The sequence below is a fragment of the Hylaeus anthracinus genome, unplaced genomic scaffold (assembly GCF_026225885.1).
Source record: "Hylaeus anthracinus isolate JK02 unplaced genomic scaffold, UHH_iyHylAnth1.0_haploid 12002, whole genome shotgun sequence".
Taxonomy (NCBI): Eukaryota; Metazoa; Arthropoda; class Insecta; order Hymenoptera; family Colletidae; genus Hylaeus; species Hylaeus anthracinus.
In genome coordinates this window covers 12,249,575-12,275,634 of record NW_026534349.1, presented here as the reverse complement: position 1 = coordinate 12,275,634, position 26,060 = coordinate 12,249,575, and the positions used below count along the sequence as shown (strand labels likewise).

At 36.5% G+C, this 26,060-nt stretch overlaps 2 protein-coding genes across 3 annotated transcripts in view; both read right to left on the bottom strand.

Annotated features, from left to right (window-relative positions):
* The window catches only part of LOC128891874 (uncharacterized), a 193,969-nt gene that overhangs the window by 36,839 nt on the left and 131,070 nt on the right, over positions 1 to 26,060 (bottom strand). The window lies entirely within an intron of this gene.
* LOC128891848 (uncharacterized) overlaps positions 1 to 26,060 on the bottom strand; it is a 78,171-nt gene that overhangs the window by 17,028 nt on the left and 35,083 nt on the right. For both annotated transcript variants that reach the window (XM_054151733.1, XM_054151734.1), the window contains exons 2-3: positions 13,304 to 13,376; positions 3,900 to 4,129 (exon numbers count right to left, since the gene is read on the bottom strand). In XM_054151733.1, the coding sequence (XP_054007708.1) occupies positions 3,900 to 4,129; positions 13,304 to 13,376 (303 nt within the window). The remainder of the gene's footprint in view (positions 1 to 3,899; positions 4,130 to 13,303; positions 13,377 to 26,060) is intronic.

Below are 26,060 nucleotides of genomic sequence, written 5' to 3'. Positions count from 1 at the left end.
TTAGCAGTTGCTGCAAAGGCCAACAAAGTCACAGTCTCCGTTCGACTGTGATAGACCGTGGTTTCGTGATATTTACTTGTCGTTGATGCAAAGAACAACGGTCCTGAAACAAGACAAAAGCTGTAACAAGATCAGCAGACTCGTGGCCACGTGTATCGCGTTTAACGAAGGGCAAACTAATAGTCCAGTCCCCGTTAAACGCCGGAATGATTAAAGATCAGACATAAACACGAGGTTTGTTCCTGAATGTCGGTGGCTCATACCGGAGCCAGCGAGAGATCGACGAGGTTTGTCTCGAATTGCCTGAAGCGGGGACATTAGTATTCATTCATAACGTGCATAATCACAACCGTTAGACATGCGCCTAATCGACTGTAGCGATAGAGTTACGATTCCTGCGCTCTTCCTCGTTTATTATAGATTCGTATCGGGCTGTTAGATTGAATCTTGCTTACAAACACCGACCTTTCTATCAGAATCTTTTCATTCGCAATTACTCCATGATATACGTTACAATCCAGTTACGGGTTTCAGTCAGAATCTGGTTTTAAGCATGAAAAATGCGAGCAAAGTGAAATACTGGTGATTGATAAATGTACAGATTCACGTAATTGTAAAGAGTACACTCGAGCTTCTATTCAGCTGAGTAAATTACTTAAGAAGTCATGGAAGATACGATCAGATTATTTGTCAAAGAAAATACAGATTTTCCATTCTTTACACAGTTTTTGTTGGAATATTTATTAAACAGCAACATGTCATCTTACTACAAAAATAAATGTGCTGAGAATATATGTATTATATGTTGGAGGGCAATGTCCATAACATCGCATAGTTTACTATCGATACTTCTTTTTTGTCCTAATATCTAAATCGTAACAAATACAGGAGGATAAACGAGAGGTACGTGTCTCGACAGACCGAAGTAGTTTTATTTTTGATGGTTGAAAACCATTCTGGTTTCGTTTTTCACTTTCAAATGTAATCAAACGAAAGTGAGCAAACGATTGAAGACGATGGGAATGAAGGTAAACCGGAAGTTGGGAATGAATAAAGACAAAATGAGGATAACTGGGAATAAAAGGGATACGTGTAGGCCATAGCTATGGATACGTTTTGCATTTGATTAGATTGGTCGCCGAGCTATGAGATTAGTTTTGTGTTAATAATAAATTAGTTTTGCCTTTCTTGTATTCTAGTAAGTCGGTTTTTAATCACTGTCGTTCGATCTATGATTGAGGATCTGTAAGTTTCTTTTTTTTGTTTTCTATTTTTATGTTCAGCTCGCGTGAAAATGAATGACGAAGTCATACAAAAACTGGTTACGATGGACTCAACGGTTAGCTCGAGCATTCGACAGTCACCGTGAGAGATTAATTAACACGTTAGAGATGAAAACAACCGACTCATGATTTTTTACGAGTTGTCGAGGAACAATGACAGCATCCTTGTTCATTTCACTTTCTTGATTAATTGAAATTTCTGAAACCTAATGATTTGGAATTTCCATAACGACCCGAATGTTTGTAATAATTTTACTTCTATTTTTAACTCTATTTTGTAGGACCTTTTGCGAAATTTTTCCAAAGGAATCGAAACACTTTTTTATATAATTTTGTTTCGCACAAACATTTACTCATATTTGACGTATATAAAATAGTCTTTTCAATACAGAAATAGTCAATGCTCTACGAGTTGTATTTTGCTTTTTCTTATCCCTTAAAAAAAAATTGCCTTATTGTTCAATCTTTATTCGACCGATTATTGAATTGTGTTAAATATGATGACTACAATCTCCAATTTAAGGCTTTATAGAACAGCAAATGGCCACGTGTAAGGTCGATGAATTTGTCTAAACAAATGCTACAATGTTATGAATAGAAATATGTAAGTTTCCATAAAAAAAAATTAATTTATTTTTTAAATCTCCCTCATCACTTCACTTGCATCAAAATTATTTACTTCGTACAATTTTCCTCTTCGAACCAAACAACTTTTGTCAAAACATTTTTTTGATAGCTCCATCCCTCGTGAGATATTTAACCACATCGATTTAAGCGAAACACCCTGTATATACTCGATTTCAGTCTTCAGTTGATTTACCTGCTAGTTTCGTCACTAATTACTTCGAAGATGGTTCGATGTTTGAAAAAGATGAAGCATAAGATATATATGAATACGAGCACGATCAGTTTTCCATATTTCCACTCATTCGTGACAACTTTCCCAACGCTTTAGGGAAAAATAATAAAGAAATTTTTTGCTGTATCGGTCAACCTGTAAACGATCCTGCATGAATCTTTCATTTCCAAGCTGGTCAAAAACGAACGTAGATGCGAATGTTAATACGGTCAACGTGATAGGTTAACGTAAACAGTAAATCAAACGGATGGAATTAGTATCGGCAGAATTTCGATAAGAAGAAGTTAAAATTGTCTAGAGATATCAAGGGAAGTTTCGCTTCCTCAATCGCATGTTAAGAACGTGACCAGATATAATGTACGTGTTTACTTAGTCGCGATTAACTGTAAAACCCGAATCGACGGCTATTAGTTTATCTTCGACGCGTTCCTGTTTAACGCGAGAAGGTTCAACGACTGTCGGTTAATCTGGTGACCAATCGAAAAGGAATTTTTACGAGCTGTACGAGATTCACGCGGATCGAGGTTCTCTTTTTGAGAAAAAAAAAAGGAAGAAAAAAAAAACAATAACAAAAAATGCGTGAAAAGTAACTGTGAATCCCCGGGCTGTTCTTCCTGTTCGATCGGTATCGAGAACTTTCAAAGTCTTCTTGTCGTTAGTTCCAGCGAGAGAGCGCGAATTCAGCTTATTTTAATTGTTCACGGATAATCAACCGCGCGTTATTCCGGGTAACCGCTGAGAGAGTGGTTGAAAAGTTTTCTTCGAAAGCGAATCTCTTCCTTCACTTTTAAAGAAGAACAGCTTTCCAGCAATCGTTTTCAGTGAACGATATTTATAGCGCAGTGGAGAATTTCCGTGAGAAAACAAATTTCTGAATTTAAAAAAAGATGTTGGCCATCTATTAAAAAAGAAAAAAAAATAGCGTAGTTTCATTATTTTCATCCTGTAGCTGATCAAAAAGCAAATTCGAACGTGTATCAAATTCCGATAAACTCAGACTCTAACACATTTTATATATTATACATATTTGAATTAGATTTTTTATCGGCTAGAATTACGAAGCCAGTAAATTCGACCCACGTATTTCGAAATTCCACTTAAAATTACTGATTTGATTCTGGCCAAAATCTAAGTTGATGATTATTGAAGTAGATAACTAATTAAATTGATAAATTCTGATAAGAATTTTCTATAATTTCAGTGATATAGTAATGTCTACAATAGGCATGGGTCGATCGTTGGTAGTTGAAGTGTTCAATGTAACTTCTGAATGGGTTTAATATCAACCTCTCTTAAACTGGCAGGACCAAATCAGCAGAATCACATCGGACTTAGTGCAATATTTAGTACCTATTTTGTACTAATTTGCACCACAAACAGTAATTTTGTACCGCGTGCCATTTTCGACAAAATCGTGGCGCTGCTAGCTTAATATTAATGTTACGATTTTCTTGAAAACGGTGACAGGTACAACATTTCTTTTGGTGGTACAAAGTAGTACAAATTCAGTACTGAATGTATCCGCTTTGATTTTTTCATTTTTATTCATTTTCACGCGTGGTCCTGCTAGCTTAATATTAAGCTCAGCAGCGTCACGATTTTTTCGAAAACGGCACGAGGTACAAAATTATTGTCGGTGGTACAAATTAGTACAAAATAAGTACTAAATATTCCACCAAGTCCGATGTGATTCTGCTGGTTTGGTCCTGCCAGCTTAACAGAGGTTTAATATCAAGTCGACGGAATAGTTCACCAACCTTGGAAACGCCAGCCTCAGGTCCGCTCTAAGCTTGTTCAGGAGCTCGCTGACCGACGTGAATTGTCTCAAGGTCATCTCGCCGCTTCCGGAAGCGTAACCGGAACTCGAACTGGTTGTGGACGGCAGGGTACCATGCGAGTCTTGCACGCTTCCTAATGGACGTCTTCCCCATCGCCTCAATGCGATCGCGTAGTCCTCCGCGTTGTACGTAGGCGGTCTCAGACGCTCCTGAAAAGAAAATCGAGATATTGTATCGATGTCTTCGAATATTTAACACGTTCCTATGTTCGTCGTTCGCGATGCTCCTAATTTCGTTGTTCGCGATAGAACTAATACAACGACATAATTCGTTTAGGATAGCAAGTCTACGATCGATTGGGAAGCCTCGACAGTTTTTAGCTTTTGAAAAGTGGAATTGGTACAGTGACACTGATATTTCTATCAAAAAATACAATGTGCCTCGTAGAATTTTGTAATAGGAATCTATACTTGTTTCTTAAATAAAAATTCTATTGTATATATAAAAGTATATGTACGTCCATTAAAACGATAATATTTTATACATATATAGTATAGTATGAAATTGTTTTTTTTTTTTTACATCTTACTGTATATCCTATTTATTTACTTTCTTACTCGCTTCTTCACGGTTTATTCTCTTCTCATATATCTTTAACGATATCGCTCGAAAATCGACAGTAAAAATAAAACTAATCTTCTTTAATATTGATATCTATTTTAGAAAGGTTCGTGAACGAACAGGCTGCAAGTAAATTATTAATGAATCTAGATTCTCCGACTAATTGTAAGCGAATAATACTTTGTAGTATGTAATACTATTAAATTCACTTGTTATTAAACGATATAAATATTTTCCCAAATTGGGGAAACTAAGGAGTAAATTTATTGTTTGTTATAGTATATTACTTTTGTCAGTATTATTTGTTTAGTAAATAATTCTCTACTAAGCTTGGAAACAATCTTTTGCTTCTCTCGAGTTGTTTTGAAATACATATGCGACGTGTATAAATTTTCATACAATGACAGATAAATTCACAATAAATCCGCCACTGTACGTTTATTTCAAGTATGAAATATTTGTTTTTACCACGCGAAGAATCGCCAGACTCTATATCAGACTTTCAGACAAAGGGAAGTATGCCCAAGTCCTGGGAATGCGTTGTAAATCGGCTTGAAGGATCGAAAATTGGTTCATCGATATTGTATTTATTTCCTGGTACCCCGTATCGAATGAATCGCGAAATCGACGCAAATTACAGTCGCGTCCAACTATGAAATATTCATGGTAGAAAATGGGAGAAGGGATGAAGTTAATTTCACGGCGCTTCGAACCATAAATCGGCAGAATTACAGTCCTTATCGCCTCGAGGTCCATAGGTTGCGGTCTACGCAAGCTGCCGGCCGTGGCGATTGATTCTTCGTCGAAACCTTGATCGATCGTGAAAATTAATCCATCGGCATGAATCCTCATCGACGTCAGTGCATTTACGGAGAAAGCCAGTAACCAGAACGGTTAGGCTTGCACGCTAATTATACACGTGGTAAAAATCTCAGGTGCTTCTGGTATTTCTACTTTCGATCTTTCTCAAAGATTCGTTGGTGGAAACTTCGAACTCTTATTATTTTTTTTTTTTGTTGAAATTATTTATTTATAACGGTCGCATGAACACCAAGGTCATTAGCGATCACGGTATAACACATAGTTACAAATTAATTACAAATTAATTGCACGATACGATACAATAGTTAAACTTTTTTATATAAATCTACACTTTTTAAAAATGAAAGAGTCGCAGTGATATTTCTAAGACTGTTAAGGCAATCACCGAGATCTGTCGGAAGTTTGAAATCTATTCGTTAAGATTGGAACATTGGGCAGTCAAGTAATACACATGCAATAGATAATTTAACATTGCAGGAATTACAGATCGTACAGAACTTAGGAATCTAACGATCAATTTACGTTGAAGGTCGCGCAACTTTCTAAGCAGTCGATCAAGGATATTCTAAATAAAATCACTCGATCGGTTGCGGTTTGATGTAACGAGAAATCGAGTTTCTATTTCGTGGCCACCCCATATTGATTTGCGAAAAGCGAACGCAACCGCAAATCCTGCGTATTTTTCTTAACGTTTCATCTTTGTAGGACATACACCGTGATTCTAACATTAGCTGAAAAAGCTACGAACTGTAGAGGATCTAGGTTAGTCTCTCGAATCGTCAAGTTCGGTGTTTTCACTAGCTGATATTAAATCCGCCTTTCATTTTTCTGGGATGAACACTTTTCTAACTGGCAAAGTCATGGATGAACAGGATACAGGCAGATCGTTGAAGAATTGCTACATGAAAAACAGTACACAGCTGCTCTAGATTCTTGAATGAAGAATAGTACCCATATATGTATACAGGGTGAGTAACTTAAAACAGGCCACCTGAATAATTCGCTTACTTTTATCAATAAAAGAAAAACTGTCGAACAAGTGTTGTATCATTTATACACTTCATGCTCCTTTTAGAAAACCTTAAACTTATTTTCAAAAAGAAAACTGTCCACGCTTTGGAGATGTATGTACAGAAATATGTATACATATATACAGGGTGAGGTACTTAAAACAGGCCACCTGAATAATTCGCTTACTTTCATCAATAAAAGAAAAACTGTCGAACAAGAGCTGTTTGATTTCGGAGGGCACATAACGACATGTCAATAACTTTTTTATCAGTGGAAGCGTAGAGGAGATATGAGGGTCGACTCTGTTTTTTAACTAGAATAATATAGTTTCCTATAGACAATCTGATAGACCATTTCAAAACGAATACTAAAGTTACTGACAAACATTTCATAATTTCCTCGCTAAAGGTTATGCGAAGGCCAACATATTGCACCTCGCTGGGTTCGTTTTTTTATAAACTATAAAACTGTTGTGAAATTGTGCAGTCCCATTAAAAAAAAAGAAAAAAAAATGATGAGTTTGAAATCTCGAGGAAAATGACCTTGAGGAAAAAATTCAGCCCATCACCGTATTGGCGCTTTCGAACAGAATATTTTCTCCCCCTAACATATTTTCTATCATACAAAATAAGCGATGTATTTGAGGTGGTAAAGTTAGGTGAAATACCCTGTATATGTGTACTATTAAATTTCATACATTTTCATAACTTAGATAGTTTTGTAAACTGGAAAAAAAACCGTGAATGGATAAGATACGAGCAAATTATTAACGATTTGCCACGTAAAAGAGTACAGAGTTGCTCTAGATTCTAAGGAGGAAGAATAACACATACATATATGTGTAGATATACTACTAAATTTGCCTTTCATTTCCGTTGTATAAATACTTTCTCGAGTTAAGAAAACTAATGGGTGAACAGCTTCACAAAATCATGAAGCAATTGTGACAAGAAACAACATAGTACAAACCTATTCTTGATTCTGCGAGCGATGAATACTGTGCACACTGCTAAAGTCTTTTCCGCGAATTGTGAACACTTTCCTAAGCTGGGAAAAGTTATGAATGAACAGGATACGCGTCATTCATGAAGTAATTGCGATACGAAAGAATACACAGTTGTTTCAGATTTTCTGAATCGAAAACATTATATAGGTACACTTATAAAACTCACATTTTATTTTCGTGATATAAACACTTTCTTAAATTAAAAAAAAAAAAATAATGAACGAACAGGACACAAGCGAGTCATTAATAAATTGCGTCATATAGGAATATACAACTGCTTTAGATTCTCTGGACGATGAGTACCATGTATAGTATTGAATCAGTATTTTATTTTCACGGTTTGACAGTGTTTTAAATTGAGAAAAGTTACGAATGAGTGGAATATAAGGAGATAATTAAGGAAGTGCGACGTAGAACAATACCTAACTGTTCCAGATTCTCTGATTGAGTAAGTACTATGTACGTATACTATTAAATTCACATTTTATTTTTACTTGTATGAATACTTTTCTAAATTGGAGAAAGTAGTTAATGAGTAGAATAGAAGCAATCATGAAGGAGGTGCAACACGGAACAATGAACAGCTGTTATAAATTTCCTAAGCGAAGTAGTATGGCAATTTCTGGTTAACATCTTCAAAATATTTAACAGTTTACATATGGAAGCAATTAATATCTTGGTAGATAATGTTTTTGAAGCGTCCGAACTGAGGAAGGATCCTATTAAAATGACGGAAAAATACGAATCAAATGATTTCTATATAAAAGAATGTTGAAGTACTGTACCATAATTTGTATACGAAATCATGGAAATTCAATAAGAAACATTTTTAATAACTTAAATATAGACGACTTTTTCGAATACTCCAAAAGATTTTATTTCAAAGCGTTTACCTAAATTCTAGTACTCATTTTCCTACACTGTATTTAACTGATACATTTAATAATGTAATTGAAACAAATTTGGTTTTTGTAAGCAGATCTTTAATTACAACTTTAATAAAAATAGAGTCGAAATGGTCTGTTCTATGTTGACCATTGTTCTCTTTTGACCATTAGCCTATTTTATTCATCTGAAAATAAAGTCTCGGGAATTGACTTAAATGATACCACTCGAGAATGTGGTAGGAATAAAAAAAAAGTACATGGATCTGCGAATTATAAAAATTGATGCCGTAGAATTTAAGAAATATTCTACCATTATAAATAAACAAAATAGGAGCTTATTCTGGAAGGAACTCATCTATTATGAGCTATGTTTAACTGTTTAAATAATAGACCAAGATCGATATGGGTCAATTGTACTTACAATTACCGAAGACTATCAACATAATACTACGAAAATGAATACTCAGAAATGAATAGCGTGCGACTTAATAAGACCTCGATGAAATAAATTCTGACCTTCCAACGTAGAAAGGTAGGATACCTCGGTGGTAGACTTCGGTGCTGGTGGCTTCAGAATGCGATCTCGTAGGACGGTCGAGGTCGTTGACAGTCACGATCAATCACCTGCTCGTTCGTTGCTGGTATCGACGATGATGGGCCATCATCGTTTGATGTATACGGGCCTCGCTTGTAACGACGCGTTTTTTAAACAGCGATAAAGTAATTAGAGTTCCTTTCCGGGATGTATGGGCTATATCGTAGACGCGTACATACGCAAATCGTCTAATGACGATCGTGATAGAGTAGAGGTGTGCATAGATCAATCATATTTCGTTTCACTCGTCGGTCCAGGCGAACGAGAAACGTTATCTTTGGACAGGAAATCGTTAGGGTGAAGAGTAACCGTTGCAATTGTGCGGGTACAGTAGAGACTCCTGTATCCAAACACACTGTTATCCGAATAGATGGTCTTGTAACAATTGTTACAGTCCTGTGTCGCTGATGCAGTCTTTGTTCCATAAGAACTCGCAGCTGTGTGAACCTGACACTCGACTTTTCAAAAATTAATTTCTTTTTATAGAAAATGTATAGTATTTCGTTCGTACTTGATTGCACCACCGATAGTTTCGTTTGTACTTTCATCAATTAATAATTAAAAAGAAGTCAAAAAATGGTCAGCACCCGACATTGAGATTTTTGGAATCTGTTTCTTCCCCATTCTTTAGAATCGTTTGTACCTGTTTGTACCGCTTTTCGTTTCGTTTGTACCTCAATAGTTTAAATTATATAGCAATTGTTGATCCAAGAATCTTGTCAATCTAAGCTTAGCATTCGTGACACTAGAATGCCAAGAAAGCATCTCGAGTTGCTAACAGCTACCAGAAAAAAAGGTCTCGAGTGCAAACGGTTAATATATAAAAAAAAAAAACGATCTGATTGTATTACTTGAACACGTACGACTCTCTATTAGCTCGAGTAGAGAAGACTATCGTGATTGGATGTCGCGTAAACGAAAGTAACATCAATCAAACCCAAGGGGGACTTAAAAGATGATGCGCGTATGGAATCACGCGAAACAAAACAAACTTAGGCGCAACCTACATACGCGAACGTCACGCTTTCTTGGGTCTCGTTACCGGTTACTGGTTTGTCATCGTCTCCTGTCGTTTGAGTACAACGAGCCGACTGGTACGAAGGGAAATGCATATTTCCAGATCGAGAAATTGGACAGCAGCCTACGCTTGATCTAATTTCCACTGTATGCACGCGTACGTTTCGACTTCTACGAAGAATCCTGGTAAAAGTTGCGACTTTCACATGCATTACACGGGAATTGAAATTGGTGTCTCGAGTAAGAATTCCGTATCGTTAGTGCTTCATGGCCGTGACGTGATTCTTTCTGTTGTAAAGAGGACAGCAATCATTTTCGGTATAAATGTTTAAGCGGATCTTCTCGTTTGAAAGAAGTGGCTCTTCAAAGTGGCACTTTTACGTCAACTTCTTTCTCGAACACCGTTGAGCTCTTCGACATTGTGCACGTTTATTTACGCATATTTCGAGAAGACGTGTATTCTTCTATACGAGAAAATATCAATTTGTCCAAGAGGTAGGTAACTTTAAATTTAACGAGAAGAAAGACACGAATTCCCGATGTTCCTGACATTTTTCGATTGTATTACTTGAAAAGATAGCACACTTTGTCTAGTTCTGATAAAAGTAATTTTGCGAAAAAAAGACGGCGTTGATCTTGGAATAAAGGAAACTGGCCTAATAAAAATTAAGTTTTGATTTAAGTTCTAAAAGAATGAAACTTCAACCAGCCAGTTTCAGGATTTTGTTTTTTTAATAACAGTGTAGTTATGGTAGACGCATTAATGTAAATATTTAAAGTGGACTACGTTATTATTTAAAAACTGGAGAAGCGTATGAGAGAGAGAGAGAGAGAGAGAGAGAGAGAGCGCCATTCAAAACGATTCTTTATTTTGTGGCAAAGTATCTTTTACATTTTACTATTATTTTTGTTTGATTAACTAGTATTTATGTGTTACTGTCCATTTATCGTAGAAAAACTTGTGCATTTAAGGAGACTGTTGAATTATACGTATATGTATAGCCGAATATAATGTAGCTGTCATACTCTTTTAGCACAGTATCTTATAAATACCAAAAAAGTTGCAACCGATCTACAAGGGAGCTCTATAGATCACGCGTCTCCAAATTTTTAATTGGTGATCCATTAGCTCAGTGTTTATGCATTATTGTGCCCAGTATATGCATGCACACGTACACTGTTGGTGGCCAATGATGTACGATATGAACATAAGCGAAGCGTTTTCCAAAAGTGGTTTTAGGAATTTGTTTTTTTAAAACAAAATGCACCCATTAGCGCAGTTGTGACAGACTCTATATTTCACGTTTAATTCGTAGCCACGTGTACTTTCATTTAAAATGAAAAAATCGAATGTACTTAATACTATACTTATTTCGTTAAGATAAAAATTCTTTCAGAAAACACTTTACACCTTAAGCTGCATACAAGAACAAAAAAAAAATGACGATTCAACTTGGGTGTAAATGCACTGCTTTCAGGGTTAATGGGATGTATCGTGAGCACCTCGCGATATTAATCATATTATCCGTGACAAATTGCCTCCCTCGCAGCCTCGCGACGCGTACAAATGCCCGCGAAGCGATTACGTACTGCAGAATTCGATGCATCCGACTGGCGCATGTTAATGCATGTCCAGACATTAAAACCGAGCCTTGGTTAAACGCGAAGTGACCGACTGTTTCGACGATTCGGCCGTTGGAGTTAATAACGAAAGGGTTGACAGTGTGCATACTTGACAAAACCGAGGTTTGTAAATTTATTGGTCTAATGGTATGCGACAGACTCAATAAATCGTTAGAATTGCTCGTGATTTATGAAACTTTTAGTGCGCAGGACAGTCTCATTTATCCTAATCGGAACTCATATTCGTAACATGAATTTGCACTCGATATCCACGGTAAATTTTTAACTTTACATGTATTAAGGAACGGAAACTTTAATTCTGTCGCTCCTGTAAAATTAATAAATTAATAAAAGTAAATAGAATTGTATGAAAGGATTACAAACTTTCCTATAATAAATGGAATTTAAAAGTGAATTCTTAAAATATTATCTTAATATTTTAAGTATTAAACAGATCCTTTTTTTATAGATCCTTTTTTTTATAGAAACATCATTTTCCGTAACAATCAGTCAAGAAACCCGATGTTGCAATAACTGCTCTTCTCTTCGTGATCTAATTCGTCGAAAACGAGTAATTGAAGTTCTATTCAAGTTTGGTCTCTAGCAGTGGACGAAAGCACGTTTTCTGTCGAGTTTTTCGAGTTCTGGTCAATCTTAATGCAACACCACTATAGAGTATTTAACCCATATGGGATACTATTCTAAAACACTTCGAATATTTTCTTTGGATAAATCAGCTGTGAACCAGCCATACTTTTTTTAAAACTCTCTTCTTTCCTTTTTCTAATGCGCTATTGCTTTCTGATGTTTTAAAAAAAGCAAAAAGTAAATTTGCATGTGCAATATAATTCAACTTTGAAGTCGATCGTCAATATCATAGACAATCAATCAGTGTCTATCGAACGGAATATCAACTTTATCGAATGAAATACAAGATTTCTTGCGAGAGTTCTGTTTGCTCGCCGAAGAGCTCCAATTACTTATCCTAATAACAGTTCTGGCAATGTTTATTACCTGAAAATGTGAAGTTAGGTATTCAAACGAATATTTCTAATATTTAAACTACGAAACTATGTATTTCTAAAACCGAATGAGAACTCTTCGACAGGCAAATAGAACTCTATCTGTCTTTAATTTTTTTTTCCAAATGTTGGGCCAATTTCACACATCCAACATTATGAAAATTTCAACGCACAATGATCGCGTCAGCTAGTGGCGCCAATAGTTTGCGTGCTCGCCGTACACTGGAATGGTTATAGCGCTCAGCTCTGACAAGTGAATTAAATAGAAAAACTCGTTTAATAAAGCTTCCGCAATTTTCAGTCTCCACCTGGAACTTGCAACGACACGTTGCGAATCGATAATAGCAACGAAAAATAGTACACAGAGATGGGGACGCATTAATGCAGCGATTCTTGCAACGATTACGACAAATAGATCGGAGTTGGTTAGGATTATGATAGAGAACAAGGCGATTCCGCGTGATTAACTGCCCGTAATCGTCTCCGTTTCACACAATTCTGGGCCGTTTATCGAATCCGTGGACAAGGTGCAGTTCTCACGATGATGCAAGGACAAAACGACGAGCAGGCTCCGCACGCCTACCTGTCCAATCTATATTGACTGAATGCTGAAAGATATGCTAATCGAAAACATCCTGTCTGTGCTCGAATGCCCGCGACGGTTGCCTTACCGCCGCTCGAGTTACACGATTTCCCTCTTTTTTTTCTTGTTTAGAGGTTCCCGTATCAGGAACGAGCGATCCCTTCGCTGTTGTGCACGTCGTCGAAGGTATACTGACCTTTTCCAGTTGCGGTCCCCAGGGTTTTACCACGAGCAGCTCCTCCTCCGCGTTCGGCGCCATGTCCGACTCGCTGAAACAAAGAAAATGTTTATTTATTTACTTCAATAAATATAGATAACTTGTTAATATCGAGGGGATGTTAGCAACGATTGTCGCTTTCAGGTCTTGAGGAAAAGTTTCTGCTTTTCCTTAACACGTTCACTGGCAGACTAAAACTCTTGAAAATTTCTACCGTGTTTAAATTTTGTTTACAGACTATCGGAAGCTGCGTAATGAAACATTTATCTTGCTACTTAGTTTTGTAACTTCATCAAAATTCAAGTATTTCATTTAAATTCATTTTCTATGACACTCAACTTTCAGAATTAATAGTTTTCGTTTTTTAGTGAAAAACACCGTCACCCATATATGAGTGACGTGGCGATCAACGTGTTAAAGCAGAAATTGTGAATTCGGACACTCTTCCTCTAACATTCTTGTATTGTAATTTTGAAGAAAATAAATTTATAAAAATAAAATTCTAACAGGTACTTTGTACCGGATGAACCCATTTAACTGGGTGAAGAAACGAATTTGAGATATCTCAATGTCGGTTGCGGTCCATTTAAACAATTTTTTTGTATTTATTAAGTGATGAAATTATAAACGAAACTATTGTTACTAGAATTAACTACAAACGAAAAACCATCATTTTCCGTAAAAAGAAGTTACTTTTTTGAAAGTCGGGAGACAGGTTCACATAGCTGAAGGAAGTTGGTTACACTGGAGTTGCTTACCCAGCTCGAATAACGACTGCGAATCACTGCGAAGCACTGCTCTAAAGAATGTAAAATGAATAAAATTTACCTGTTAGAGTTAAGAATTACATAAATATTGACATGTAACACGGACGATGTAAATTGCAAATGGTTGCTACACCCAGGCCATAAATATTGTTAAATATGGAAGCGGAAAGTTTAACGAGCAAATTATTGAGCAGCCATGGGTTCGGTAATATAGTGGACGAAATTATTATTGGCGTTCGGTCATGGGTTTACAACCATCTCAGGAATTAATGTATAAAGGAAAAAGGGTGGTGTGACCACCTGCTGGTAAAGGGCCATCTCACGATTTTCATACTTCTAATAAAGAAAACTAACGGCAAACGGTGTCGCATATTTCATATATCCCTCGCTTAAATAGAGAAACAAACTTGCACTAGGTGGAATATAGGTGTCCGTAGTATCGGCTATAATGTATATGTATATGTATATGTTACAACATCGAAGACGACAATTATTCATCCTGCTAAAAAAGAGATATTTCTTATAAGCTAAGAATATTATAAAGATTTATGTTAACATATGTTTGATAAAGGATATGTAAAATCAATATTTGCATGTATCCTCGTTCCAAAAGTTGCTTTAACAAATATTGTTAATAATTAATGTAACTATTGTCAGAAATTAATTTTTGGTTATTCCAGCTAACAGATATAACGATATATAAACATTTCTCACGTTTACTGTGTTCGATTAATATTATTAAATACTAAGTATTTGTATCATAAGTAAATTTAAATATAAGCAAAAGCGCCGCTATAGGCACGTACGTTAAGCGTGCGAAGGAGACACTTTTTTTTCTTTTTCTTTATGTGCCAGCACGTAATAAACACTCGCTCTGTAAAAGCCAATACGAGCAGTCGTTCATTTTCCCTATCCACGAAGATATTTAACAATTATACTACAATGTATTGGTTTCCATATGCTTTAACGCGTGACACTAAAATCTGAATTTCGATTTGAGATGTTCAATGAACGTTTGTCCCTTGGATCTTCCAATTAAGGTCACCTATCCTTCAAGTGTCTTTCGCGGTAGAACGTAGACTATCGCGAAAACTCAACGATTTTTTATCCTCGCTTTTAGTCGTCGAGCCGTAACGATGCGGTTAATTGGGAAGCTGCGAGCGTCAGGTGTTCAGTTGTGTTGTGGAACGACTGCGGAGAATTTCCTCCATGGAATTTTCAAACGGTACATTGCTCACTCGTTTCGTTCCGCCGCAACGGAGACGAGCACTCCATGGCTTCGGCGTTTTGTTCCAATCGCATTTGTATCGTGCGTCACCACGGCCTAAAATTTGGTCCCGCTAGATCGTGCTGGATTGCACGGTTCATGGCAGCCGACCGCTACATTTATAACGAGGAATAACAAAAATATCGACGCAATTTCCTCTGCCTCGAAGCGTATCGTGGATAAGCTTAGAACCACAGTGGAACGTCGATTATCACACGAGAGGAAAGGGTGGTCGCTAAGAAACAAGTAAGGCCTACTTCAGATGAGGCGATTTACGCGCCATTCGAATCGCGCGATTGCGAAGTACTAGAGGTCCATATATTCCGTCCACACGGAGTCGCGTGATTTTCCGTGTGTAAGACGCCGGTACCTCGACTCACGCGTAAAACACGCGCTTTGGGTGCCAGTCGAGATACTAGAGAAACAATCCCTGCGTCCAACAGACGCGCGTGAATCACATCATTTGGACGCAACGGCGGAAACGCCCGTTCATCAATATAAAACGGGACATCAAAGTAAAATCTCTCTGGAGCAAGATCTAAATCACTTTATACCTATGGCAGTGTTCGCTATTTGACAATGAAAGGAACGACATGATACATAAACTTTGTCGACTCGATTTATACCCTCCTTGTACGATAGACGCTCTTCTATGTAAACCATCTATTCAACCATTGCTAATAATTTTCAAATTTCGGAAGAAACACGAAAACTTCTCTAGACAGTATGTAATCAAATGTAAACTACAATGTGTATATTTTCATGTAATATTGCTAATAACCCCGTAGGGGGTTCCATAGCTTAATAAAGAAAAAAAAAAAGTAAGATCGCTTATTTTGGTGTCACCGTCTATATGTGTGCGACCTGATATCTTCAAGCTCTAGAAAGTTCAATACGAAGTCTTGTTATGAAAAGTGTGGCAAATTATACGCGAGATCTTCTTTCCCCTGTCTGAGCGTAGGTATCCTAAATGCGCCGTCTGATCATGCGCCTCGCATAAACAGCGCCAATTAGTCTAACAAGTTTACAATAACAATTTTATTAATTAATGACTTTCACACCCCATTAGGGATTTCAGCATTGATTAGGCGCCGACCACTAAAGCGTACAATGTTACGATAGAATATTCATGACGCGCCAGAGGTGGGATGAGATGCAAATTAATGTAAACACAAACGAGTAATCAGAAATGTTCGCCCGGAACGAGCAATGGCTGCGCAACATTGCAATTAATAGCCATGCAGCGAAAAACTTGGAATTCCTTTGAAAGGAAACAGGTAACGTGGCGTGTATCTTCGGTTGTTGCCTTACAAGATATCCTTTCCGTTCTTTTAACCGAACATCAGGTTTCAGGTTACGAATCTTTTCGATTTTGTTCAATTTTACTTTTGCGAGCTTGCATTCAAATTAAAATCATTCTTAGATTCGTAGCGATCAATTCGCTCAAAACACTCTGAAACGGAAGAACGGAATCCGTAACGACGTCATTTCATAATTAGGTACCTATGCTATGATATGAAAGAGAAAATGAAAGAAAATTTTAAAACGTTTTCATTAATTTCCTAGAAGTTTGGAAAAATGGAGCTGCCTCTTTATCGATGCACACCGCTCAATTATAAGTTATACAAGGAGATACGATGTGGATGAAACCAGTGGATGAAATATCAACATGTTACATTTTTCAAAGACAAAAATATTGAGTATTGTTATTTTTTCTGTAATAGATTGCAATAAATACCAAATATTCGAAAACACTTCGTAGAATTCCAAATAATATTTTACTAAATACTTTACTATTAAATACTTCATTAAATATTAAATATTTTGTCAGGCATTCTCGCTTTTTGAGATATCTCAAAAACAATACTCCAAAATGACAAGAAACAAAGTTACCGAAATATACCTCGTGACGGAGAACTATCAAATATAATTTTTACATAAAAACATTACATCGAAACACATTATTGTGTAAACATGTATCTAAAGTTGACGAAAGAATTAATAAATCGTGTTTATCCTTCTTAATCTTGCATATCATGTATCATTGCTCGTTCTTCGACCAGTACGACATCCATGTCTAAATTGAATACGACCGCAAAGGGTTAAGTTCTTAAAGAGGAAGTAACTAATGTTTGAGTATTCGATCGTAGAACGTTCCTCGTGTATTCCACGTGCATTCCACATTTATTGTGCACATTTTCCACGTATTCTAGACATATTCCAAACATTTTCCACTCATGCTACATCTATGTTTGACAGTACAACCTGCAAAGGGTTAATTGTAGGTATCGATACAACTCTGCCAATATTTTCCCCCAAATTCGAAATTTAAAAGGCACGGTCCGGCCAACCCCAATCTACTCTATCGCAAATTGAAGTATTTAAGCGCGACTTACTGTGCGATAGGATCGAGCACATGCAGCCTGTTATTTAGATAATCGTTTGGGATGAAAGTCTTTTTCGGTTCGTGAAGGGTTTCACGGTTCGATGCGATGTAATGCAACAATTTCGCTTAGCAAAGGACGCGCACTGCGACGACACAAAGCGAGGATGGTTCGTTTCTAGGGTGAGCCACGGTAATAATAGGAGTCACGATCGCCATGGTCACGAATCGATCGTGTATCGACTGATCGAAAAGGGGGCTGGTGCTCCTCGATCAGAAGTATCTTGGTAACGTTCACCTGGCGCGTTCTGACCTCATGGCTTGCCTCGAATATCGTGCCGATTCAGGTAATCCCGCTTGTAAGTACAGCTATCAGCGATAATGACGTTAAAGTATTATAATTCGATCGCTAGAAATTGGTTTTCAATGCTCGGACTTTCACGAGGTAATCGACTCGGACATGTGTCGCGTTTCAGTGTTTATTGGACGTTTTCTCACTTATGCGTGTTGGTTTTTTTTTTACGCTGTTTAGTTCAATCATGTTAAATTCGACTATGAAAAATTTCTCATAAAACTGATTCTTTGCGTGTACTTCTTTATTAAGCCTTTATAAATTATGTATAGAAAGTTTTATGGCCATAGTGAATAATTTGTTGCAGTTCTTAACAGAAATAAAATACTAATTTCGAAGGTAACTAAGACGTCGTTATGTTTACTGGGAAAATAATTGTTATCAGATACATTCGTTGGTAAGCAATAACTTCAACCCCGAAGAATGAGAATAGCGAATGGAAAATAGTTTTCATCACACTAGAGTGGCTAAATTGGTTGTCGATTAGGACAAATGTATGGTAGTGAAATATTGATATGTGTTAGAATGTTTTTTAAACAAAGAGAGTCATACGAAGCAAACGAATTAGAATAATGGGAATCGAAACGAAATTGATTTCAGTTTAAGTGCGGTTCGTCGTCCTGAAACACTGACAGTTAAATTAGCTTCAATTGTAAACGTAGATTGTAACAGATTGATGTCTAGGAATATTTTGTCTCGCATTAATTAACTCGTAAAACAATTAATTCGAGCCGTTTAACGCCTAACGCGAACAACGCAACATACCGTAAACGGTTGATGATGAAGCCAAACAAAGGATCACTTATTCTGAAAGCTACGCGGCGATAGATACCTGGTTGTATATGATTCGATCGCAACAAAAGATTAATAAATGAATAACAAATACAGTGTTTATTTTCTTCCAGGTCAATTTGCAAATATGTTAATTCGACTCACACGTAAATGTTACAATGTTGTCCATTTTCACAATAAAAATGTATTGGAATCATTCAAACTTCTTACGCAAATGGACGATCAATGAATGAAAATGTTTTCATAGAATTTGCGTTTTGCCAGTGCATTCGACTGTTTACCTGAAAAAGTCTGACAAATCATTAAAGATAGGCTTTTCAAATGTTTTATATAGATTAATACAATATCTGAGCATATTTTAGTCGGTTCATTTTTTTGTCTAAAGTTGACAAAAAAATATGAAAAATCATACGGCGCTTGACAAACAAGGCCATCTTTTAGTACTTTCGTTTTTTTACAACTGTAATTAATCTAATCAAATTTTCAACTTCAAACTTAACTAGGTTGTATTTTGAACATTGATAAACAAATTAGAACAAGAAAAATGACGATCGGACAAGTGGTTTTTCCGAAAAGGTATATTTTGTGCAAAAAAAACAGTGATTTTTGTACCTTTTTTCGGTATCTTTCCAAAGCCACCACGGGCGTGAAAGTTAACATTTTGTTAGTGCAACTAAGCTTAAATTGAAGCCTAAAGTATAACAAAAATAATGAGCTTGATTTTATTAAGTTGTGGCTAATGGAATCAGAGAAATAACGGTGAGAAGCAGAACGGGCGCATCTAGGGGTTCGCGCTAGTCCAAACGTTCAGGGTTCGCTTAATGTAACATTTTTTTGCAAAGCTTATATTTCATAGTTCTCCATCACGTGGTATCTTTCGGTAACTTTCGTCTTGGAGTATTTTGGAGTATTGTTTCTGAAATATCTTCAGAAGCGAGAATACCTAATTACACGTACACGAAATTTGTAAAATATTATTACAAAGAAACAAGCCTTATTAAAAAAAAAAGAAAGCCTTTTTTTGGAAAAAAAAAATCGTTTCTTGACGTCAGAAACGATCATCACTTCTGATCATTCAGCGTGCGCACGAAGCATAGTGAAGCACCGTACAGTTTAATCGACGTTTAAGAATAATTAACGTCCGTTACGATATCGTAGCAGAAAATTGTTTATTTTCCTACGACGTTCTACATAAAAGCGCCGTAAACGTATGCGTAAAGTACGACGAAGTAACTGGGAGTTTAAAGTATGATATTTCAAGAGATGGAAGCTGCGATGGCGCCATTAAGGAACGTCGTCTTAACATTTATTGCCTGAGAATGGTTTCCTTCTCCCGGAAACGAAGGTATGCGTTTCGATCAAAATAATCGACCAGTTCGCGGTATTAGAAGCCAGCAGCACGAGCGAGTAACATGCCAAACTGTATCCAATTCTTGTTGCAGAATATTTCGACTAGAGCCAATCGTGATATCTTTTTAACGACGTGATGTTGATTTCCCATAATTTAAGGTCAGGAATGCATGTTATTTATACCTTTATACTGATTCAATCGCATTATCGTAAATTTCCGTTTACTAATATTTACTTTTCAGTTTATCTCGAATTATTAGTATTTACCGAAAGTCGAACCGTATAGATTTTTCTCGGAAACCAAATATAATTGGATTACATAGGATTCAGTACAGGAGAACTAATTCTTTAAAGGAGAACAATATTTTTACATAGAAAATGTGTGAGACTAATTTTCTTTAATGTAATATAAATTGTCAATTTCACATGAATATTCTTTGATTCATACACAGCTACTGCGTACTTCGTTATACTGTTGCTGGAAATCCGTAATGAGATGACTTACAATTTGACGATTTTTTATTTTTTTAAAAAAAAAAGCATCAAGTGTCTCTCGAATAAAATTGATTTCATTGCACTAAACGTCCTACGTTTTATCAATTTCGGGGGAAAAAATGACAAGGTGAAACTTCTTATTTCAGACATCAAATTAATTTATTTTATGCATTAAGTTTGCCGTTACTCTATGATATAACTATCGAATGCAATTTCGAGTCTTAATAATGAACACAAGTTATCACCCGTTCAAGTAGATTGTCATTTTTCGTTGAAATTTTCATTTCTTTCTCTTTAAGGAAAGGGAAGGTCATCCCGAGGTCATGGTATACTAAGTCGTTGAATTCGTCTTGACAGTGGCTGTAATACTGTTAAGACAAAAATACAAAGTGTCGTTCAAAAAAATTAAGTAACAATGCGAAAAAAATTGGTATGTATAGCCAATCGAAAACTGATCAACATTTGTTTAAAATATTTTTTGTTAGATTATCCCAAGTGCTTGGAAAAAAGGGGGAATATATGTATACGCTCTTCGCAGTCAAAAGGTTACTCGATCAATTACTTGCTTCTAAAACATACATATTTCACAGGAGTTTAATGAAACCAAGAAAAAGGAACAATATCGAAGTGATACGATGCAAACTTTTGAAAAACGAAGCGATATCTTGATATCAAAAGAAGACAACAATGGAAAAATTTCAAGATGAAAGTGAAACGTTTTATTTATTTTCAGTAAATACAATGGCAATATAATAGAATTGGGGAATGAAAGAAAAGCAAGAGTTAACGCAACCATGTCAATTTCTTACTTTCCAAACATTTTCTCTATTCTCCATTTTCGATACAATCAACAGAAAATGTCGCGCCCTGAAAACTCGATTGGGTGTTCGAGAAAAACCTTTGTCTCGAATAGGCTAGAATAGATGACAATAAATTTTCAATAGAAATCACTCGGTTTACAGATTCTATAGTTGCGAATCTGGTTCACGGAAGACAAGCGAATCATCAGAAACCGCGACTGATACGGAACGAATCGCGCTGAATCCACTGTCCTCATCACCATTAATCTCTAGGAACGTTGCTCCATCTGACCGAACGGTCACGGCGATTCCTCGCGTGTCAAAGAGGGCCGCCTCGCGGAAACGTCAGCCGTGCATACGGAACGCAGTTGCAAACGCGTACTCGTCAGATCCGCGATCTTGAACGCAGCATAACGTAGTAGCGAAGGTAACCGGCGAGTAGGTAGATACTTACTCGAGGAGGACAGCCGAGGCATTGACCCGCGCGCGAGCGGTTAGTCACGCGTACACACGCACTTTTGCACGCCTGACGTATGTACCGTCGTACACTGTCATGCTGGTCTGGTGTCCTTTATCGTCCAGTCCGCTTAGAACAAATTCCCAGCTCGGAGAATGTCGAGTTTGATACGTTTGTATTCGAGAACAGACTTGCTGGACAATTAATATAACAACAAAAAAATGTACATTCAATGCCATTCAATTATTTCTTATGTATTTTGGCCTGGTAAACGATAAAATTTCAGAGAAAAATTTTTCTATGGATAGGTTTTTTTTATATGAATTGTTAAATTTCTTTTTCATTTTTTTCTGACATACCTTCACATTTTAGGTCATATCTCGAGTTAGGAACACCCGACTGGGTCGTGCAAGATGCCATATTAAAGGTAATCGAATTACCAACAACTGCTTCTGACATTGTTTTCCAATCGGTTCAATAGTTTAAGTGTTACGGGCCAGGATATATGAGAAACTTCGATTTCTTCGGCTAAGATAGAACGCAAAAATTTCTTCCATCGCCATGCAAACATAGAAACTGTCTGTCCAGTTTCTTATCGTTTACGTATGGATCGCACTTTTACGAAGAAAACAAGCTTTTGTTGAAGAAGATCTATGGATAAATACCGGAGTTACGAACAATTGAGTAAAGGTACAAAAATTACAATTTTACTCTGTTTTTCGTATTTTCCTCTTATTTATATAGGAAATGTTTATTTAATTCATTTCGATGAGAAATACGATTAGAAATAATTCTGCCTTTGCTTTGTCTTCTGTCCGTTTCTCTGACGAGGAACCAAATGTAAGAACGTCTCCCAACATTTTTTCATCCCAATATGAAAACAGACTATTTCTTGATAGCGCTGCCTGATAGTTTTGATATCTTGGTGAAACCTTAATTAGGTACAACATACTTAGCCAAGATTCCGCTAAGCGACCGCATTTCCTCACGCTGAGGACGGGTGACGAGATAAAGACGAGATATCTCAAGAAGAAAAAAAAAATGAAAAAAAAAAGCGCCGTACACAATGCGTTAAGAAATTCTAGCAGGTCCCGTCGTACGATAGAAAATTGGCGAAAGTGCTGGCGGTAATCCGACGCGCAGCAAAATTGCTACGTGACTCGTTGCGGTTGAGGTTCAACGACATTCGTCTTAAAACAGGTCCAAGTTCGCTCGAGATGTCGAGCGATGCTCTCTGCAGTGTGCCAATGTTGCTTTAATGACTTCTGGACGAGGAGAACTGTGACGTTTGCGGAACGCCGCTGGAAATCGGGTCAAGTTGCGAAGGAGCTACAGTTACTGAATCATTCTCGGCGAATGTTTCACTCGTCAGGAAGGATTTAAATAGCCACGCGTCCTTTTGCCATATCCCGAATGTCCTTTGCGGGAACTCAGCGTTTCGCAAGAAGTTACAACATACAATGACGTGCATTGTGCACATCTTAAGATACGTAACTTGCAGATTCTCGATGGACCGAAATTTCAAGCATATTAAATGTTCACAAAGTTGCCAGCAATTAGAAGAACTAATATTGAGGAATTATCTTTCGTATTCTCGTTGAAGTGTATTCGTTAATTGTAACATTTACAATTAACCGTATTTTCGTCGAGGTGTATTCGTTAATTGTAACATTTAAATTCAAGCATTTGAAAGTTTTACAAAGTTGCCAACAATTGGAAAGACTAATATCGAGGAATTATCTCTCGTATTTTCGTCGAAGTGTATTCGTTGATTGTAACATTTAAATAATTCACAAAAAATCGTTCCGAATTGATCTGTAAAGGAATTAAATTTTACGTAAGAAAGTTAAATGATCTCTAGAGATATTTTTCTATGGAATCATATGCAGTCCATTTTTATAATAAATTTCTGTAAAACCAAAAATTCTAATTCGAAGAGAAACGTCTACGAACATTCGTGACTCGATGTATTATTATTTCAATTAATAATTAGCTGTATTCTGATATAAGTAAAATTGATATTGTACGATCAAAGAATCACTTTTAAGTTACATATGTCCCTCAGAGGCGCCAGACGAGCGCAAAAGGATTAAGAGCGTGCTCGACTGTAAGGGTTTAATTTCTCGATGCACCCTCGATGTTAAATTTCTGAATGCGCCACTGGTCGTGTACAGAAGAAGAGAAGTCGCGTGCACGATACGCGAACGCACGTTCTGTTCGTGAATAGGTAATGCAATGCGCGGAGGCGCCATGACTCGTTGGCTGCCGGTGTCCTCCCGCTTTGCTGCGGGTTTTGCACCGCGAAAAATCTGCTGATCGCCGATGCTGCGCCGTTGATCTTCGAGCAGGCCATTAGTGGGATATGCGAGAGCACGGAATTTCTGCCGTTCCGGGAGCTACATCGCCAAGCATGTCTCTTTATGATAACGCGCTTGAAATCGATTGCGCTTCTTCGATTCAAAATTCCCACAAATATACCTTCGAATACCTTCCCACAAATATACACCTATAAAAAAAACTACTAACATCGGGTCATCAGTTCCTCGATATCATTTTGGCCTGATGCATTTTTTCCTAACACCAATAGCAGCCAAGTTATTCAGGTACTCTATTTCTCATGGCTCACCCTGTATACATACAACAACGTTTGCTGCCATATTTACGATGGAAGCTCGCTAGATACAACATCTGGAGCAATTTTTCAAATATTATTATTCAAGTTTCGATGTGTTGTGCTCATATTGGAATTACGAAATATAGTTTCGAACGTTTTCAATAAGTATCCTTCATTCAATGTTTTAGTTTGTTTCTCTTTTATTTAAAACTATGATTAGAGTATAACCAATAATGATCCTTAATCTATAACTACTGCCTTTTTTTTTTTTCATTTTTCTTTGCGTAAGGATTTTCCAAAACAAGGTTCAAGATTTTGTTTTTTATTAAAATAAGTGTAGCATGGAATTTATCCAATTTGTCTATATTTTAAATAAAAGTACACATCGGAAAGCTTTTACTTCGATATAAATAAAAATCAAATAAATTACGTATATTATATTACATGCAAGATATTGCCAAGTTTAGGTTAAAACAGCATGTAGCTGTACTTCGCCTTTGTTACCGAACGTATACTTATTTAATACTTCCTTTTCCTTAGCTCAGTAGTGAATTTCTTATTGTATACAATCATGCCACAATAAGGACGCATTGTTACTATTACCATAATTATCAATTCAAAATACAATAATCTTGAAATTACTGTTACGTGTGCCTTCGTGAAATTAACGGTTACTCGAGTAGGAAAACATAGGGTTTTTATAACTGTATTTACTATCTTACGATAATAATTTGCAAATATTATGTCTAGATGTCCACCAAAGTCTGATTTGTAACCTTAAATAGTATGTTATTTAATTTATGCGAAAATACCGTTAGATGATTTCGACGAGGCGATCCCGTTGCGTAAGACTTTGAAAGGTTTACTGTAATTTTACTGCCACCGAACCGTTGCATTTAATGAGATCAATTTATGGCGTCAACATAGGTGTTTGTTACTTTGTAGATCTCAAAGTCATCTGAAAATGGTAGAAAACAAAGCTGTAGAATAGTAATTTCCGGTTGAACGTTAACGAAGATATCGGAGAATCTAGGCGAGAGCCTTGTGGTATACTCGATGTAAATATAATTAGACTTAAATGAAGACTTGTGATCTTGAATGTGTGATCTTTATTGGAAAAATAGCTTTCCAGCTCAAAAGCATACTTCCTGTTCACGTGGTAAACAGATTTTAAATTAATGTCAGGCAAGAAGATTTTAAATTAATGAAAACACATTTCCTGAACGTATAGTATTCGCCTAATTATCGCAGAGCAATAACAATTTGGGAATCACTCGTTACTTGTACAATTGATTAATGGAGCAACCAACTGGTTTTTTTCGTAACAGGATTAGAAAGCTTGCTCTCTGATGAAGAAACTGTCTTCTGTTGAAGAAAAGTACGTAGAAAAATAAGGCACTCCATTTGTATTTGTATCTATCACCAATACAGTTGTGTATAAAAATTCCGATTTATATTT